The following is a 19113-nucleotide window of genomic DNA, read 5'->3' on the forward strand; positions in this document are numbered from 1 at the left end:
CAAACTTTTACCCACTTGGAGGAAACACAAGTATTATCAGGAGGAGTCAAAGTTCACAAACCGCGTGTCTGTCGGAGCTGATTGGTTCAAACGTCGCCTGATTCAGACAAAGTTTCTGCCATGTCACACATGTCGGCGCACCCCAAACAAGCACAGGTGCACAGGAAGTGCCATGATGTCTTTATTCATTAGCCACGTGTTACCACAATAAAGGTTGAGACATGCATCACCAGGAATACACAGAGAGAAATGTTGACTATGCAGCTGTAAACATGAGCGCCGCTTGGGAGGCAGGCAGCAGAGTTTAACCATCAAAATGTTCTGTGGAGGAACACTTCGTGGGTTTTCTGGTTTCCCCTGCAGAAAGACTGAACTCTCACACATGCACAGCAGCAGGTGGAGACGGTTCCTTATAGGTCTCATTTAATATGGATGCACACTAAAAATAACACAAGTGAAATGAGTGTTTTGATGATGCAAGCACACAAACAGTGTGTGGTCACATAGATCAGCTGATCACTGACAGGAACCCAGGTCAACACAGGTAATAAGGTCAGGGACAAAAAGCTGGGAATTCCCGTGTGGGGCGTTAGCGTGGAGGCACATCTCATGACCACATTACGACCGTCTATGTGACGACGATAACAAGGTTTGTCTTCCTAATAAAACATGATAATCTATTAAATCGTTGCCGCGGGTCAGATACGGTTTATTCACTGTGTGATATGATACCAGTGAAAATGGCAAAATAACAGCTTCCTGGTTTGGTTTGGTGGTCAGTCAATGTAACGAAGCTATGTATATTATTATGCAGCCACCACCTCAAACCAGTGGACACAAACTACATCAAAACAAGAAGATAATACCCATGTACTTTAAATAATACTCAGCAGAGGGAAGGAGAGGGAGGGAGGAGGCAGTTTAATCCTCAAACTGTCCAGAGCTGTCGTTTAGCAGAACGTGCCAACGCTCGATCTTCTTGTCTTTATTCTTGAGGCATTCGTACCAGTGCTTCAAACACTCTCCTTTAGCCTGGATGCCCAGCTGACAACCTCCTGAGGGCAGAGGGCAGAGAGAGAAGGAAGCATTAAGATCTAAACAAGTCCCAGGCTGAGTTCACATGGACTTTCACTCTGCAGGACAGAGAACACGAAGCCCTTCTCATTCATTTGGACGCAGGGCAGAGACTGGGACCGCTGGGGCCCCGACAAAGTAACGACAGATCGGGCAGGAAAAGGTTGATCGGGGTGAACTTCTTCTGCAGCAATACAGCATCCAGCAACATGTGGCTCTGACCAGTCACATGCATGTAAATGTACAAGCCCAGCAGACATCCACAGGGCATTGGTGCTACTAAAATACTACTAATACTACTACTAAAATTACAAACTGGGAAATGTCCACACTTACCTATGAAATCATTGGATTTGCCCATGTCATAGTCCCAGACTGAGATGTCCAGGGTTTTCTTGGCGAGTTCAGCGTGTTTTATTTCATAACTGAACTCCTGAAACACAGTGAAGCATCTGTTATGATATCTACGACTGACATCTGAGCAGAAGACAAGAAAGTTCAGTATGTGTGAGTAAAATCCAGCAGTTTAGAAGGAACTGACCTCGTTAAACTCTGGATTGAGGCTCTTCTTTTTTATCTGTGTCTTGTTCTTGGCTTTCTTTCCCATGTCGGGCTTCAGAAATCTAGAGAACAAAAGACCAAGGTAAAGACAGACCTCAGGTAATTCTACCTGTGGATAGTTGCTGTTTTTTCTTTTTACATTTTAGGAAATATGCTTATTTGCTTCTGAGCCAAGACTCTAAATCTAAGATTATCTTTACCACCACAGTGAATTAGCAGCTGGAGCTTCAACTTTGTACGAGTAAAAACAAAATACAGCATCAGAATTAGTGATCCAACATGTTCCTTCAGAAACTTCTCCATAAATCAGGAAATTTCAGCTGTGAGGTGAAATAACCTTAAAGGTGCTGCTGCCTGTTTCCTCAGCACCCACTCTTAGCATGCTAAGCTAAGCTAAGCTAAGCTAAGCTAGCTGTAGCTTCATATCATTGATATTCTGCCCTCAATCTTGGCATTAGAGTGTTTCAGTGTTGATATGAGCAGATGTGCACAGTGATGTCGAGGAGCTGAGCGCTGATCGTACACTTTGACGAACGGGTCTGAGTATCCATTGGAGTCCATGGCAGCCAGGTGAGCACAGCGGACCACGCCCACGATCAGACGACCCTGTTGGCTGTTGTACATCAGTGATACCAGGATACGCCCCCTCTCCTCCGAGTCCTCACCTTCATTCAGCTGCACACACAAACACAGCACAGGTACAACACATGCAGACACACACACCTGCAAACTGCTTTTTGCATGTATATTATTATGCAATATTATTGTTGTCTTTATGCAAAGGGATTCACTTAGTTTAAATCATAAACAAGTTGTTATTAACAGAATGACATGGCTGATGCTCTGTGTTTCAGCAAATCCCATGAGACGACAAAACCAACAATGTGCGACTTCTCTAACTTCTCTAACTTCTCTAACTTCTCTAACTTCTCTCTTGGCTGGTGAACTGTAGTTCAACACACAGAGAGGTGTTTGATTGATGATCAGAGTGGACAAAATAATAGAAACACCTGTAAGTGTAGCTCAACACAGTCCCACATCGTCCAGAAGCATGAGCCAGCAGTGTGAACATTATCACCTTCATGAAGGAGGATCTACTGCAGTAATGTTGGGTTAGACTGAGTCAGCCTGACACAGGGGTTCCTAACAAACTGACCACATGTTTGCACATAAACCATGTAAACACATAAACACATGTACACAAGTAAGATGATATCTGCTGTTTTCCCATTTTCACTTCTTCTTAATTAAATACCCACTGACATTAGTCAGAAGTTGAGATTAATATTAACGTCCAGCACATTGTGACATCAGCTCTGTGTGTCTTACGTCATCCTCGTAGAGCGCCATGCCACGGACCGAGCCTCCGACTGCCTTCTTCACCTGTGCACAGAGTAAACCACCACCACCACCATCATCATCATCAAATCCCATGATAAAATAATGGAAAACTGAACACGACACAAGAAATCGACACAGTTTAAAAGAAAAACAAGAATTGATAATAAGGGGATCATTTCTGGAAAAACACTTAGTAAGTCAGTACTACAGTCCTGAATTAGGGTTTTTAAATATGCTTCTTTTAGAGAAAAAACAGTGTCATCTGCATACATTGATATTTTTGATTATTATCTCTGAGATATTAAATATTTTATTTGTTCATGACCTGGGAAACAGCGGCTGAACAAAACCATCCCACCTCAAGCTGCTTTTAGTACCTTCACCTTCCCAGCAGGTAAAACTGTGCAGAAAACATCAATGTTGAAATTGACTTTTTTCTGAGCACTGAGGTGAAATTGTTTGTTTGTCCCTAAAGTTAAGAATGAACTTTAAAACAGCAACACTTCTTTCCAGAAACAGCAGCCTTGTTTTCATAGGGACTATTTCTCAGGCAGGAACCAGCTCATGGGAAAAATCTTCCCAGAGATTTGGGTGAAATTTCCCTTTAATAGACTACACATGCATTTGAAAGTAAAGGTGTCAGCTCTCACCGGGATCACTCTCTCCAAACAAACACTGAAGGTCTTCTTCTGGTTAAAAGTCAGTTTCTTCAGGGCCACTCGTGTCTCCCCGATGAATTCGTTGTGTCCGAACTTGTCCTCGTCACTCACTGAAAGCCTGAAGACAGACGGGTCCTCTTAGAAACTCTAAGGTTAGTTATGTAAACGGTGCAGAGCAGGAAGTAAAGTAGCTGGTTCTTACCGGAGAGTTTTACGTGACATTTCCTCATCAGTGATACCGTGATAAACTAGCGTCTCGTTCCAAACCGGGTTCAGAGTGTTTTTAAGTGTCTTGGTGCGCAGCTTGTTAGACTGAAGAACAACAAACATTCAGGGGACAAGAGTAAAACAGAGGCCAGACTCGTCCTTGAGGCTGTTTCTGATGCACCCAATGTCACGTCAGCAGTGTATGTTCATGTGTTAGATGCTGCTTCATGGGTTATTGCACCATTGTAGAATTTGAGTGCATCCCCAAATACCTTTGATGAGGTATTTATTTAAATTTGCACCAATCAGCAGGTTTGTAGGGAAAATGACTGATAGCAGAAACTTTAATGTGAACACAGGAGCTTGTGGGACAAAACGATAGAAATATTATTATTGATACATTATTGTAGTATTGATACATCAGACGTATAATTATACTTTGGCTCGATGACTGTAATCCTTCAAAATCAACAGACAACAAATGAAGAATGTGATCAGACCTTACTGGCTCCAGGTAACAGGTGCAGCTTCACATACGGGTCAGCGAGTCCATTTGAGTCCATTGGCTTTAAACCCTGAGACACACACAGGAATAAAGGAAACACACTGTAAATGTTGTATCGATATAGTTCATAGATTGTATCACACTGATTTATTGACTAGTCCTTGTCTCGTCTTTCTATGTTTGTCCTGTTGCATTTGGTCTTTTTTTGTCTGTCACTTTCTGTCTTGTAGCATCAGATCTCATCTAGTTGTCTCATCTAGTTGTCTCTTCTTGTCTCATTGATGAGTCTTGACACTTTTTTCATCTTGTCTTTTCTCATGTTGTCTCAGCTTGTTGTGATTCGTCTTCTTCAAACTTGTCCCGTCTTCTTTTTCCTGTCTTGTCACTTCATGTCCCCTTGTTGTCTTGCCCCATCTCATCCTTGGCCTCCCATTTTCCCTCGTCTCGTCTCATCTTGTCCTGTTGCGTTGGATCTTTTCTTGCTCAGTCTCCATCCTGACTCGTCCTTTATTACCCTGTCTTGTCTAATTCTGCCTTCTGTTGCCCCGTTGTGTCCCACTGTGTTTTGTCGTTTCTTGTGCCTTATTTGTTCCATCCTGTCTTTTCCAATTTTATCTTGTCTCATCTCATTTTGTCCCGTCTCATCTCATCTCCCCTAGCTGCCTACTGTGTGTGTGTGTGTGTGTGTGTGTGTGTGTGTGTGTGTGTGTGTGTGTGTGTGTGTGTGTGTGTGTGTGTGTGTGTGTGTTTACCTTGGCTTTAATGATACAGCAGTGCAGGGCGTGAGTCTCCTGTTCATACAGAAGACTGAACTCCAGAGATCCCAGAGTAGCTGCCAGGACAAAAAACACAGGGACAAATGAATCCTCAGAAACCAGTTTTCCTCAAAGACACATGAACATCGGTCTGTCAGTCTTCAACACTGCACTGGGAATTTCTTTTACAGCTGACGACATTATTTAAAGTGACAGAATGAGCAGAGAAGCAAACATCTGGGACTCGTTCTCGTCCCGTACACCGGGGGTTTGTTTGAAGGGGAATAATCAGTCTTACTGGCATCGTCTGAGTCATAGTCATTGTCCTCATCTTCTGTTCGGTCTGGTGGAGGTCTAGGGGGCGTCTGGTTGTTGGCAGGAGGAATAACAGGTGGAATAATTCTGGCTGCAGGGATATGAGGTGCAGTGTAACTGGAAACAACAGGTTTCTCCTCCACAGCTGGAGGAGACACTGTGTCAGTAACTGAAACATCTTTTTTTTTTTACATCGATTTTGATGCTAAATCTTTTGAAAGCAGCCTGGTAGAGCTGGGGTTATTCTTAGAAGGAGCAGTGCTACTCTACCTGCGGTGGGGGCGGCCTGCTGTGGACTTGCCCGAGGTGGTTTGGAGGCTAACACGTATCTTTCCATCTTCATTACAGCTGCTGGAGTCTCATTATAGCTGTCAGCTGTTCTTGCTGTCTGCTCCTGTTCTGATCCACATGACGACCGCTGCTGCTGTGGCTCAGCACTGAGCTCTGAGGAGACACAGAAGAACCAGGACACCACCAGAGCTGCTGTTAGTTCTGCTGCTGCAGCTCCTGCTGACACCACTACCACACTGTTAATATGGAAGAGGGTTTACAGGCAGTGAATCATATTTGTGTTGATTTGATGGTGAGGCAGGTTTTCACCACACGGTTCAATAGCCTGGTATCATTAGCATCAGTTAGTGGAATTCATTGTGTGTGTCTGTGGGAAGAAACTGGGTATATCTAGTGAAAAGACACATAAACCCTTTGGACTGACGTGGTTCTCTGCATTAAATGATCATAAAATGTGACACAACCCTCAGTCACAATGTGCTTAAATAACAACACACAAATAGTTATAATCTGTTACGTCTTTATTGAACACACATGTCCATAACTCGCAAGGTCTTCTGAGCCTTTTGCACCAGATCTCCTTTACGTCTGAGCTGAAGCAAACCAGCAGAGATGCCTCCTGAACATTGTCAGGTCGGATCCACAGACCACATGCTGGGGTGTTATATCCAAAGGTTCATTTACTTTTCCACCAGCACTGAAAATGTTCAATAGCTGAGTCCAATAATGTTTGTGTGGTTTCTATGATCATTCAATGCAGAAAACCAGGTAATACAAAGGGTTCACTGTAAGCTGGTCCACACACTCTCTTTGTGCGAGTTACCGTGTCCTTGCTGAGGTGCTGGGGGCTCCTGTTGTCCACTGGGGCCTGCAGGGGCACAGCTCTTCTCAATGCTGGACTCTTGAGGTCTGGACAGGGGGAGGGGGGCAGGCAGACTCTGCTGATCTCGGCCCTTGAAGAACCAAGCGCCTGAACGCTTCTGTATCTGCAGGAGACAGTGAATTCAATGGGTCAGCAAACAAACATGAAGCATTTAGCAGCTAAAGAGCCAGAAGTTTCACTCAGGAGGTGGAGGAGACCAAACCTAGAGCTCAAACTGAGGGAACACTGGGTTGAGACTCAGCAGGTGGATTCATACTGTTCTACGTGGATATTGTTCTTTCTCTGTAACGGTTCCACATATCACAGTCTAAGTTGATATATCAGTGTTCAAAGCTTCTTTCCACTGCCCCCTAGTGGCCAAAAGAATCTGGTTTAACAAATCAAAATCACCACGTGAAGATGTCTTGACTTGAATTTCAAAGAGTCCAGTGGGAGCCAGTCCTGGAGGTGCAGTTTGAGCTACTGTGTGTGGTTATGGGGGTTCATGAACGTGCTTTGAGCTGTTCGTGACCCTTTGTGTGTTTGATTTCACTGATTATTTCGTCATTCCTTTATTTTATGGAACTGGGACATGAGAACTTTGTATTTGCAGCGTCACAGAGCGGTTTTTCTGTGTGACTGACAGGAGAGAGCATTTATTTAAAGAATCTGTACGCCCTGAGGCAGGACCTTAGCAAACACTGCACTATCATCCACACAGCATCGTGGGAAACCACAAAGCCGACCTCTCTATTTGTTTTCTACACTGACTTACCTTTCTTTAATTTAATAAGCAGTGAAATAAATCATTACTTAGTCATTTTAGACAACAAAGGGCTGTCAGTGGAAGGTAATTTTCCAGGCTACAGGATAGTGAAATGCAATTCTGTGCAAAACTGAGTCTAAAAGCCAGAAAATGGTTCATCTCATGAGACAAGATCTGGTTGTGGAGGCAGAGAAATAAGATAATGGCATCATCAGGCTCAGTGATTTCATCAAACCCACTCTGTTCTTCATCCTGTCACATCCTCACCTCTTGGTGCTCGTTGCAGATTCTGCACAGCCACACCGGACACGTCCTGCTGTTGCTCCAAATACCACATTTGCTGCACATGTGCTGCAACACATACACAACACACGTGCACATGAAAGCATCATCCTGCACACATCTAGTCCCCGGTGACAGGTGCACAAAGCACACAGAATATTTTCCCAGTTCAAATACCATTAAACTCTGCTTAGTTAGAGCATCAAGACACACAATGTGATGCAAATGACCAGGAATAAACAGTGCGTGTCAGAACACGTTAGCACATGACCTGCTGGCTGCTTACTGCCACAGGAGTCCCACCTGGATCTACACAGCACCACAGAAACCAGTAAACAGCAGTCCTGTCCACGCAGAGAGGTCTCTACATCCTCCGCTCTCTGGTCGTGTAGTGTCTGTTCTCTTTCTTTGTTGAAGCAGAAATAACAGAAACATCCACCTACGTGTTTGCAGTGCACACAGAGGACAGCTGTGACCCCCTGAGGTCCAAAGGACGCCCCACACAGCAGGCAGCGCGACTGTCCGTCACCACACGCCGTCTTCCTTATATCATCCAGGCGAGTGGAGAGACGCCTGAAAACACATGCAAACCAGTGTAAGCACAGGTTTTACACCAAAACCATACAGCTCAGTGGGCATCAGCAGCCATGGCTCACTGATGTGACTCAGAGACAACAGTTTGTTCCGTCTCACTCAATCCTCTGTTGCTCCACGGCCTCCATCGTGGCCGCACGGGCCAGGACGCTGTTGATGATCTCCTTCTCCTCATCTGTGAGCTCCTCCCCCAGGGGGGCGCCAGACCTGTTCATCGTCCACCCAAGTCTGAAACGCAAACACAAACAAACACACGCACACACACACAGAGTATAAGTGATGTGCAAAGTGGAACTGAAGATCAGACTAAAGGCCAGAACCTTCAGAAGGTGCAGACAGACCCTAAAACCAAAGGACAGAACCAGCTGGACACACAACACTGAGCAACTGCAGACACTGTGAGAAATCAAATGACCTGCAGCCTGACCAGGCCAACACACAGTGTCACTAGGACCCAGATCCTTTAAAAATACTCTAATGTGTATTCATATATAATGTTACTGAAGTAAAAGTACAAGATATACTTGAACACAACCCATTTCCACAGCAGGTGGATTCATAAAGACTGTGTGAGGCTGGTGTCTTCACTGTTTTCCTGTTTTCTCTGTCTGAGCCCTTCAAGACACACACACTCACACACACACACACACACTCAGGCATCAATCTGTCAGGTTGTCATTTTGTCTGTGATGTCAGCCCCCCTGACATTTAGACGTGCTGGGGACAGGACATTTTTCAGGAGCAAAAGGAGGGAAAGGGATGAGGGACGAAGGCCACTGAGCCGTTAAGTAAGTGAGGCATTAAAATGCTCTTACTCAGCAGCCACTGCCTGCTCTCATACGTTTGAGGCTTAGACACAGTCATAAACACCTAGAACCTTCACTGTGGATTAGTCATGAGGACATTGACAGGTCAGAGATCTGGGGTTAACCACCTCTACAGAGACTAAATGTGCTTGGTCTGCAGAGAAATTAGCACGTATGCTATTTATTGTCACCAGTATTGTCTCTGCTAACTGTCAGTGTGCAGCTTGAGTCAGGGAGGTGTCGGCCCCTTGGACCAGGAGCCAGAAGTCGAGGTCATTCCTCCCTCTTCACCGTGTTCCTGTCAAAGGATAACGAGCACCACTTCTCCACAGTGAGAATGTCTCCAGGCAGGCTTCAATAACACATTACAGCAAACACTTCATTTCCATAGTCAGCAGTCTGCCTCAATTAGGGTGCAAGCAGCTGTCGTGCACGGTGTCCGTGCGCTCGGACACGACCGGCAGATGTTTAGGGATTTTAATGGCCTGGGTTGTTGGTGTGGAAGGAGCTGCCATAAATCCTGGCTGATCAGCTGAGCAGTGTCTCTGCAGACATGGACGCTGACGTTTTTTTGAAGGGACAACATCAGAATAATGCAGGGGGCCTGTGTTTTCTACTGGGAGCATGACTCTGTCAGCGATTTTCACTCTGTTCTCCAGTTTAGTTCACATGAAGTGACTCCTGTTAGCTTTCGCTGACTTCATGTCACTTCCAGCACTAAAGCAAAATACTGAACTGGAAGCTGGAACAGAAAAACACTTTAATAACACACTCAACCATTACAGCAGCAGCTACTGATCAATGGCATCATCCATCAATGTGCAGATTATTGATCAACTGTCAGAGAATCATCAGAAACTCATATCTGCTAAGACTTGAACACACGAGCCACAACAACATGTCGTCATCAGGGAAACGTCTGTCGGACATTTGACGAACCACCAAACTGTTGCTGAGACATTCACATGTGGACCAAAGTGAAGCTGCCATGATGCTGATTAAATTAAACCGAACTACCATCACATCCACATCACGCTTTTCTAGAGCTCGTTCAAGCTGTGCACGTTCCTTCATGTGCTCAGACTCTGCAGGAAACAACAGAGCAGCTATTTCCCTTCCCCGTGTGGCCTCGAGCTGTGCTTCATCATTATGCATGAGACAAACACAGCTGCCTTGATCAAATCTTGCATAACTTAAATGTGACGGGTTTTTATTTACAGCGTCTGATATTTTAGGAACATTTTAAAAAAAGAAATCCACCGCTCAGGTGATGCAAACAGGACGATTACACAGAACTGTCCTTAAAAACAAAGCTTCGAATGGACCAGTGCGTTAATCGTGTTCTGATAATCGTCTCAGGCGTGTGAACAGTCACACGGCGACATATTTCATGATGGGCTGTTTTTCTGTCTCCAGCAATCAGCATCATGGGAAGCAGCAAAACGACGCAGCAGAACAAGAATCAAACACTTTCCCTGAGTTAAGTGTTTGATTTGGCAGAGGTTTGGCCTGTGCTGTGGGAGCTCTCCAACCAACCAGCTGGGCCTCCTCGTCTGCCAGGGAGCTTTGAGCTGAGCAGCTCAGCCAACAAACACTCAGTGATGGAAAACTGAAATGACCCGTCTTCATGTCCCAACTGCTGCTGTCTGAGCTGACGATGGTCAAATGATCCTGCAGAACTTTAATTTTGGTTCATTTAGTTTCATTATTTTCATGATGCTAAATTCTAAACAAACACAAGCACTGTTGTGTTTATGGTTTAACTTGTCTCTGCAGCTGAGAACAAGCTGTGATAAGAAATAAAACGTTTTAACTTGAAGTCAGATCAAACTAAAAAAAAAAATGAAGCTAAATCACCAGCTGGAAAGTTTAGTGACATTTGTTATCTCGACTTTTTCTTTTTTTCAGTGACCAGTAAAATAAAACCTTTAAAATCTAGTGGAGTAGAAATGCAAAGTCTATCAGTCCATCACTGGAAATGATTGGATTTTAAATTGAAAACACAAAATACGACTTTCCCTGCTATAAAAATGGACAAATGTCAGCACTATACAACCCATCGTATCAGACATGAGTTAGAGTCAGGGTCAGGCCTCTCTCTTCATCACACACAGACACATGCAGCATGAATTGATTATTGACCGGGGCAGTAAATCAACGTGCAGTGGAGCTCTGCAGCAGGAGGTTACCCTCCTATCGGATTCTCAATGTCATCCACTTAAGAGCACAGGAACTGCTCCCATGTGACAGGGTGTCGATATTAGACCTCTCTCTACGCCCAGACCCCTCAGCGATATCACATCTGCCCATGCATCACCGAGAGCCGATGGAGCCACCAGCACGTTAGCACAGGTCTTGGTGAAGTCCCAGTGATCCACTGTGCAGTCAGGGACCAGGATGGAGGTTCCTCACCACAGAAACACTGATGCTTCATGACTCTGCCCAGGTTTTTTTTTTTTAAAAAAAACAAACCTTACTACAGTATCATCACAAGACTGTGCAGACGTCTGTGATGGGAGGCAAACTGAGAGTCACGGAGCTCCTGAGGATGCTGGACCGCAGGAGAGCCCAGTGCAGGATGACAACAAGCTGTCAAGTCTCATTTTATTTACACAGCCCAGGTCACAAATCACAAAGTGGCTTCATAATCAGGAGGAAGTAAATCTTGTAGAAGCCCATTAGTCAAGTATTATTCAGATGGTAATTTGGAGCTGTGAGTCAGAAACACACAGGATTCCTCACAGCAACAGTATCCTCCACAGTAAAAGACAAAAGGAGCTGCAGGGGCTACTACTACCATAGATACTTCTAATATGAAGTACTTTATATACCGCTGGGTAGCTGATGTTAACTAGTGAAGTCTAAGGATGAAGTAGCACAACATGGAAATACTCAGGTAAAGTACAAATACCTTGGAGTTGTAATATGTTACTTTCAGTTTCTTTCCACCAGTGGTAACAGGTAAATGTCTTCCAGGCTTCAAGAGAAGAAAGAAAAATTATCACATTGTCCCTTTTACAAATAAAATACAGATGCTTGTCTTTGCTGCTGCAGATCATGTTCTGAGGTTCCCTGAAGGCATCACTCCAGACGACCACAGTGCCTGACGCCTCGTCCCCGACCTACACCAAGGACACGGGTCCCCACAGGAAGCCCGGCGTGATTTACAGCACACATGCATGTATTTTATAGCACAGTTTGACCGCGGGGTGGAGCAGGTGGTGCTCATGTGTTTGTGTGCATGTAACTGAACCTGGTGTTAACACAGCTGTGATGAGGAGGACATGACATTAGCCAGGCTGCAGCATCTGCCCTGCTCCATCAGACACAATCCAGAGGTCGGGTGAGGAGAATTTAAAGTGCTCGGTGCTGCTCTGTAATATTTGCTGCTCTGTATCGTTCAGTTCATCACTTCTGTTCTTCAGCTTGTCTCTCCCTTTCATTCAGACTGTCTGTCTCCCAGTGCAGGGAAGTGGGTCTTCTGGATCTTCTGCAAGGCCTTCACCAAACTGTTATATACACATTAATGCAAATTGACACGCAAAACACACACACACACACACACACACAAGAAAACACAGTGTTTCCTGCCCACAGTCAGACTGGGTGTGCAGAGCACAGACCTGTCACACACGGTCAGCGGCCCAGAGAGAAGCATCGCAAATTGACATGAAGTAAAAGGAAACCGAGGCATTTTTAGCTCTATGAGACTATGTGGGCCGACTAAGAGCTGCAGGGCCACACACACACACACACACACACACACACACACACACACACACACACACACACATACTCATACAAGTGATTCCTGTCAGCACACAAGCAAACACAAAAGTGTGTGTGTGAGAGAGAGTGTGAGCGCTGCAGGGAGGAAAGCTGACAGATTGCGTCATCCTCGTGTGTTTCCCTGTTTCCACTGGTTTCACTTATTTTTTTTTAATATTTCATATTCGTGTTTTACGTGAATGAAAATGTGCTTTGACCTAATAAAAACAGGCAGGCACTAAAACTTTTATCTGACTATTCTAGGAGGATTAAAGTTTTCAGGAAGGAAAATGTTCTTACGTCACCTTCAGCTCAGGTTAAATTCTCACATTATCGGGGCAAAGATTTCAAGGCACTGCCAGTGTACAGAAGAGAAATGACGACGTGCACACAAACGCATCATATAAAGCAGGTTTATCTGCAGCCTTAAGACTAAGGAGGTTTTAGGAAAACACCATCTCAATGAATAAGCGCTTTGAAAATGCAGAGCCCTTTGGTTGAAGCTCACTAATCGGGAGCTCAGTGAAATGAGGTTAGTCATCTCAGGAAACAGCCAACCTCATCTACGGCAGCAGCAACATCCCAGTTATTTACGGTACACAGAACATTCCCCACAGAGTCCCAACACTCCCGTCTGAATTAGCCCGGAACATTTCAGCCCTCCTGCTCACACACACACACACACACACACTCATTTATTCAACACACTCTCCATTACAACGTCCCCACAGCTGCCACTTCTCAAACCGTCCACACAGAAAACTCATCGACCCACCGACTTCAGCACCATCCACTTCCACACAAGGTTCGTCCATTCACTCCTCATCATCCACTCCCCCACTGTCACGGCCAAGAGGAAGCAGCTTATGGAGCTTAATTCTGCAAAGACGCATCACCACCTCCTTGATCCCCTGTCTGGTGACACTCTGGGATCATTAACACGACAATCTTCCTAATGACGCCCGGGGAAAGTCAAGCAGAGATATAAGAGTAATCTTCAAATCCCAGCTGGCTGACAGCTTTGACTTCACAGAGGAAATTACTGTCCATACTGTGCACGGTGGAGGAGACCGACATGATGGAGGGATGATTCAGTGTTTACAGCCCTGCCAGATACCTCAGCAAATCCTGATGTATTGTCATGCACTTTTGTGCAGACCCAAACACAGCAGAGGATGAACCTGAAGGACTGTGGTGGGTCCAAAGCTGATTGTTTGCAGATGTGATCTCAGGAGAGACATTCCTCGCCGCTATGTTACCTTTGGTCTGGGTTTCCTGGAGAACTTGGTTCTTATTTACACATCACGTTCAGTCTTTACTGCTGACGACTGTCGGCCGAACACTTTGGTCCGAACTGAAATATCTCAACAGGCTGGACAGACTGCCACAAGACTCAGTCCACATATTTGTGGTCCCCAGAGGATCAGTGCTAATCAATGACTGCCATGCTACTTTCAGATTTAATTAAATTAACTCTTTTTTAAAAAGCATCCAAAACTTTTATTTTTATAACCAAATATCTTGAAAACTCCCATCGGCTTCGTCTGTACGTTGCATCTCAGCTGATTAGCTAAGATGCTAACATGCTAAAGTAAGTGATGTTAGTATTGTCACTGTGGGAATGTTAGCATGCTCACATTAGCACTTACACTGTCCGACAAACTGGCTCTGGACTGAGGTCGCCCTGCTGCCTTTGGGGTTAAGGCACCAACCATGGTCTAAACCCAGCAGGGGACCTTTGTTGGATATGATCCTCCATCTTGCTCTCTCCTCACATTCTCTTTTGTCACCTCTCAAATATCAGCTGTAATAAATGTCCCAAAAATATGTCAACTCTATTTCAAACTTCAGCAGAACCTCTGCTGTGGCCTGTTCTATACAAGAGCAGAACCCTAAACAGGGAAAACAAAATGCAAACCTCAGGCCAACTGTCACCATCGTTCTTCTTGGAGCACGTGGCTCACATTTCAGTTCAGTCTGTGGACGGTGGCAGTTTAGGAGCTCAGGGTTTTCACACCGGAGCCTGACACATGTCCCTGATAGACAACAAACACATAAACAGCAGATCTGATGGAAACACTCAGTTCTGGGATGAGGTGCAGCTCATGAGGCACATAATTCTGAAAAACAGATCGGTGGTGCTGTGTGTCGGACGTTTGGTCCCCGAGGCCCCTAACAGGATATGTGGGTCATGCAGGGTAGAGGTCCACACACGGCAGCATGGAAAAGTGTCACAGTGGTTTTATGTTTCCAACTGTGTTTCTGTGGCTCACACACACACACACACACACACACACACACACACACACACACACACACACACACACACACACACACACACACACACACACACACACACACACACACACACACAAAGTCCTTTCCTCCTCTGAACAACTCAATGTGCCCAGGATACAATCAAACATCTGGTGCTCCTGCTGTGCTGAGAGAACCTCACAGCTCCGAGAACAATGGCGTCTCAGCTACAGTTCTGAGGGGAAGGAAACTGTGTGAGCTAAACGCTCCGATGAAGGAGCTGAGAGGGATGGGAAACAGAAAGTTCATAAGTTTCAGTAGAGTTTCACTGAAATGGATCAGGTCAGGATGGACTGGACCTCGACCCTTTACTGGTTTATGATCCAAGAGGGAATTTCACTCAAACTGGTCACGTGCTGATGTTGATCATATAAACTCTATGAGACCTGGATTCAGGATGTTGATAGAAAATGTGTTTCTGGCAGTGATGAACTTGCAGCTGAGTCTCAGCTCATTGTACAGGGTCCTGGTTCCCAGGTTCCGGGCCTCAGTGTTTCAGCAGCTGTAAAAAGCCACAGTCCTCTACCTGCTCAGCAGCAAACAGCAGACAGACACAGTCAGAGACCAGCTGGTGAACATAGTGGAGCATTTAGCAGCTAAAGAGCCAGAGGTTTCCCTCAGGAGGTGGTGGAGACCAAACCCAGAGCTCAAACTGAGGGGGGACACTTGTCCACATGGACCAGCAAGCTGGTCTGCAGCTGCTGGAGCTGGAGATACAAAACAGTTTGCTGTGAATTCCAGTAATTAAACTCAAAATGTGAAGTCGGGTTTCCGACTCTGCAGACCCTGAGTGACCTGAAGAATCTGTCACTGCAGGTTTAAACAGAACATGATTCATTAAAGCCTCAGTGGTAGCAGGTGTTTTGTCCTGAGGCTGTTTTGCTACTAAAAGCAGCTTCCAGTCAAGACAATCAAGACTCGAACGCCAGAAGAACAGTTTCTGCTCAGTTCAGCAGTCGGGGGGGTGTCGAGCACATTAACCACGTCAGCACCTGAGAGCTCAGCTTCCTCAATAATCCCCAGCACACAGTCAATACAGCTGAGTGGGAGTCAAAGGGGGCACTCAGCGCAGATTACAGCGAGCATGGGGATGGAGAGAGGGGTCCATAAACTCCAAAGAGAAAAATCAAGAAGTGAATGCTTTAGGATTGTAAATCTGTTTGGACAGTTTCTCTGAGTGACTGCGACAGGAAGCTGCATCTCTGCTGCTGACTCTAACTACAAACTGCTCTTTGGTTTAACAGCTTCACAGTTTTGGAAACTGCGTTTTCTTGTAGAACGTTAGATGAGAACATCGACACCATGTTAATATCATCTGTTACAGAGGAACCTTCAGCCAGGAGGTGGTTAGCTTAGCTTAGCTTAGCATAAAGACTGGAAACAGAGGCAAACAGCTAGCCTAGGTTATTAAGAAAATCCTTTAAACAGGGTCGCTCAGGACTGAAAGACCTGTGAGTTGTTTAATCTCTAATATTTTTACACAATGACAAGTTTATTATTCAAATGTGAAACATCGGGCTCTGTTCATATGCTGCTTACCAAACTGTGAGAGCCAAATTCAAAATGTGAAAAATGTAAAAAGTAAATCTCAAAAGAAACTGATCCACATCGGTCTCAAAGACACAGTCGGTCCTGAAAGGTTCAGCAGTTTCTCTCTGTGGTGATGAACATCACAGTGTAAAGGTGGAGCTGTCTGAGAACATGGTTTTGGAAGAAATACACATCAAATGTATGTGAACAATAAACTGTAAATCACTATTAGTGCCATATGTTTACAACACATCATGTCAAATCATTCATTATTTAATATTAGAGTGAAAAGGGTCTTTTTTGCAGAGATAAATGAAACGCTCATTTAACCAGCAGCTGTTATCATGTGATCACGCTAATTACTGCTGACTGAAGGACTAAATTAAAAAGTTCAATCTAAAAGCTGCTGGTTTTCGTTTCTCGTCATAGAAAACAGCATCAGAGAGGAAATGTAGGATGAAAGCGGAGCGTGTTGTCTTACCCTCAGACAGATGTGCTGCAGCTGTTTCTGGATGCTTCAGTGTTTCCCCGGCAGCTCGGTCTCAGCTTCAGCATCCAGCATCGTCTTCACCGTCAGACTCAACCGCCTCCCCCTCTGTCTCCCGTGTCCCTCCTTCTCTCCTCTCTCTCCTCCAGTTTAACTGAATCCGTCCACTCTCGTCTCGTCAGCAGGACGTAAAATGGTGATACCACAGTTTTCCTGCTCCAGTACTCTACTGTACCATTTTAGTACTTGTGTACTTACAGGTAAGTACAATTTTTTTAATATATATTAATTTTCACTATTACTACCAACATTATTATATCTTTAAAATAAAAATACACCAAACTCCTATTAAATGTTATCAACTATTGGACATCAAAACTGCGAATTCCAACTGCATTCAGAGGTATTTGTACTATACTAGAGTATTTCCATTTGTTCTACTTCATAGTACTTCATACGCTATATCTCAGAGCCCAGTCGTGGACTTCTTCCTGCTCTACATTTATCTGATAACTTCAGTTCCTTTTCAGAATCAGATGAATCAAACAAACCTCGTCGTGTTTCCCTCTGAACCTCACAGGCTTTTGTTTAATCAACCGTCTGAGCTTAAATTATTATACACAGATTTTAAAAATAGCACAAATGATAAACGTGTGTACTATGAGCATCAGCATAAAGAGTACCTTGTAGTACATTTTACCTATAATGGAGTATTTTTACATTCACTGAGGAGGAGGATCTGAGACTTCACAGTGACTGTCACTGTTTGACAGATTTCACTGATCTGACTACACAGGCTGTGCCAGGCGTCCATTGATGCACCACATGGGAATTCTTTCTAAAACATCTATTTATGGTCCTTTATTTCCCCTCCGGCAAAACAGCTGCACTTATTATGTCCAATACAATACAGACTCCACAGGCCTGCAGCACCGTGCAGTTACAGACCATCGTGATTATGTCATTCTACTATTCAGCAAACGGAGCCAAGAGTTAAACCTTAAGCATTTTCACCGATGGTCAGTGGAGCAACAAAGCCAAAGCTGTTCCTGTCACACATATGGGACATTAGGCAGACAGCAGCATCTGTGGATCTGCTTTGTTCTGTGCAATTATTGTTAAAGTCCCAGAGGACGACTCTGATCGTTTGGCTGGAATCAAACAGCCACACTGTGCAGCTGTGACCAGCCCACTGTCGCCCTCTGGTGGCTCCTTCGCTTCCCCCTCTGCTCTGAAACCTGCACCAAACTGAATTTGAACCTTGAACTGGAGCCAGAACAAGCTCATGAAGGAATCACACCCTGCACATGGCACAGGGGGAAGATATGAGCTGTGTTTCATGGTTAAAGATGATGCTGTCTGCAAACCACTAATCCCAAACTGCACAGAGGAGACCCGGCACAAGACAGAACCCTGTAACTACAGAGAACAGCAGCAGCACAGGCACCCTGATCAGGCTAAACCAAGCTTAACAAGGTGGGAGCTGAAGCCAAACTTACATCCAAACTACAGAAAATGCCAGTAAGGATTCAGGCTTCATAAATCCTCAGTAACTGGATCAGAACTATAGTTACACGACCCTGTCAGAGGCTGGAAGAAAGGTCAGAGGTCACAGAGAGGGAGGCCGAGGGTTTAAACACAGAGACGAAGGGGCGTTTTTTCAGACTTTCAGATTATTTCCAGAAATAGTCGAGAATGAAAAAGATGAGCCAGGAACAGATCAAGTCCTGGCTCCTTCCTCACCTCCACACAGCTGAGCAGCCTCTGATTGTCGCTTCACCCAGTTACACAGACCCCAGTAATCTAACCTGAGGAGGCTTCCAAAGCCATGGGCCACCTGACATCTGGAGCCATGTTAGCAGACAGCGGTGCTTTGGCCTAAATACAGACGCATCACTGTAACAGTGCTGAGTGTGTTTCTGAACTTCCCAAACCGTAGAATAACAAACGAGCCTCAAATCTAGAGCAACAGGCCAAATGTCTGTTTGAGCCAC

General features: G+C 44.9%; 1 protein-coding gene across 1 annotated transcript; it reads right to left on the reverse strand.

Moving 5' to 3' along the window:
• Nucleotides 1-817: 817 nt before the first annotated feature.
• rph3aa (rabphilin 3A homolog (mouse), a) lies at nt 818-17294 on the reverse strand. The gene is made up of 16 exons (XM_026297585.1): nt 17114-17294; nt 8312-8440; nt 8062-8191; nt 7604-7687; nt 6510-6694; nt 5688-5854; nt 5401-5562; nt 5100-5179; nt 4343-4417; nt 3838-3947; nt 3627-3753; nt 2965-3018; nt 2159-2310; nt 1616-1697; nt 1411-1507; nt 818-1055 (listed from the first exon to the last, which is right to left on the reverse strand). Exons 2-16 carry the CDS (start codon nt 8425-8427, stop codon nt 922-924), a joined length of 1755 nt encoding a protein of 584 aa, XP_026153370.1. The 5' UTR covers nt 8428-8440; nt 17114-17294; the 3' UTR covers nt 818-921.
• Nucleotides 17295-19113: the final 1819 nt, after the last annotated feature.

This window comes from Mastacembelus armatus, chromosome 12, assembly GCF_900324485.2.
Source record: "Mastacembelus armatus chromosome 12, fMasArm1.2, whole genome shotgun sequence".
NCBI lineage: Eukaryota > Metazoa > Chordata > Actinopteri > Synbranchiformes > Mastacembelidae > Mastacembelus > Mastacembelus armatus.

Excerpts from the sequence above, each read along its gene's own strand:
- rph3aa (XM_026297585.1), bottom strand. The coding sequence starts at position 8,427 with ATGAACAGGTCTGGCGCCCCCCTGGGGGAGGAGCTCACAGATGAGGAG. Across the intron at positions 8,192-8,311 it reads GTGGAGCAACAGAGGATTGA|GCGTCTCTCCACTCGCCTGG; the intron begins GTGAGACGGAAC and ends ATGTGTTTTCAG. Across the intron at positions 2,311-2,964 it reads TGGCGCTCTACGAGGATGAC|CTGAATGAAGGTGAGGACTC; the intron begins GTAAGACACACA and ends TTGTGTGTGCAG.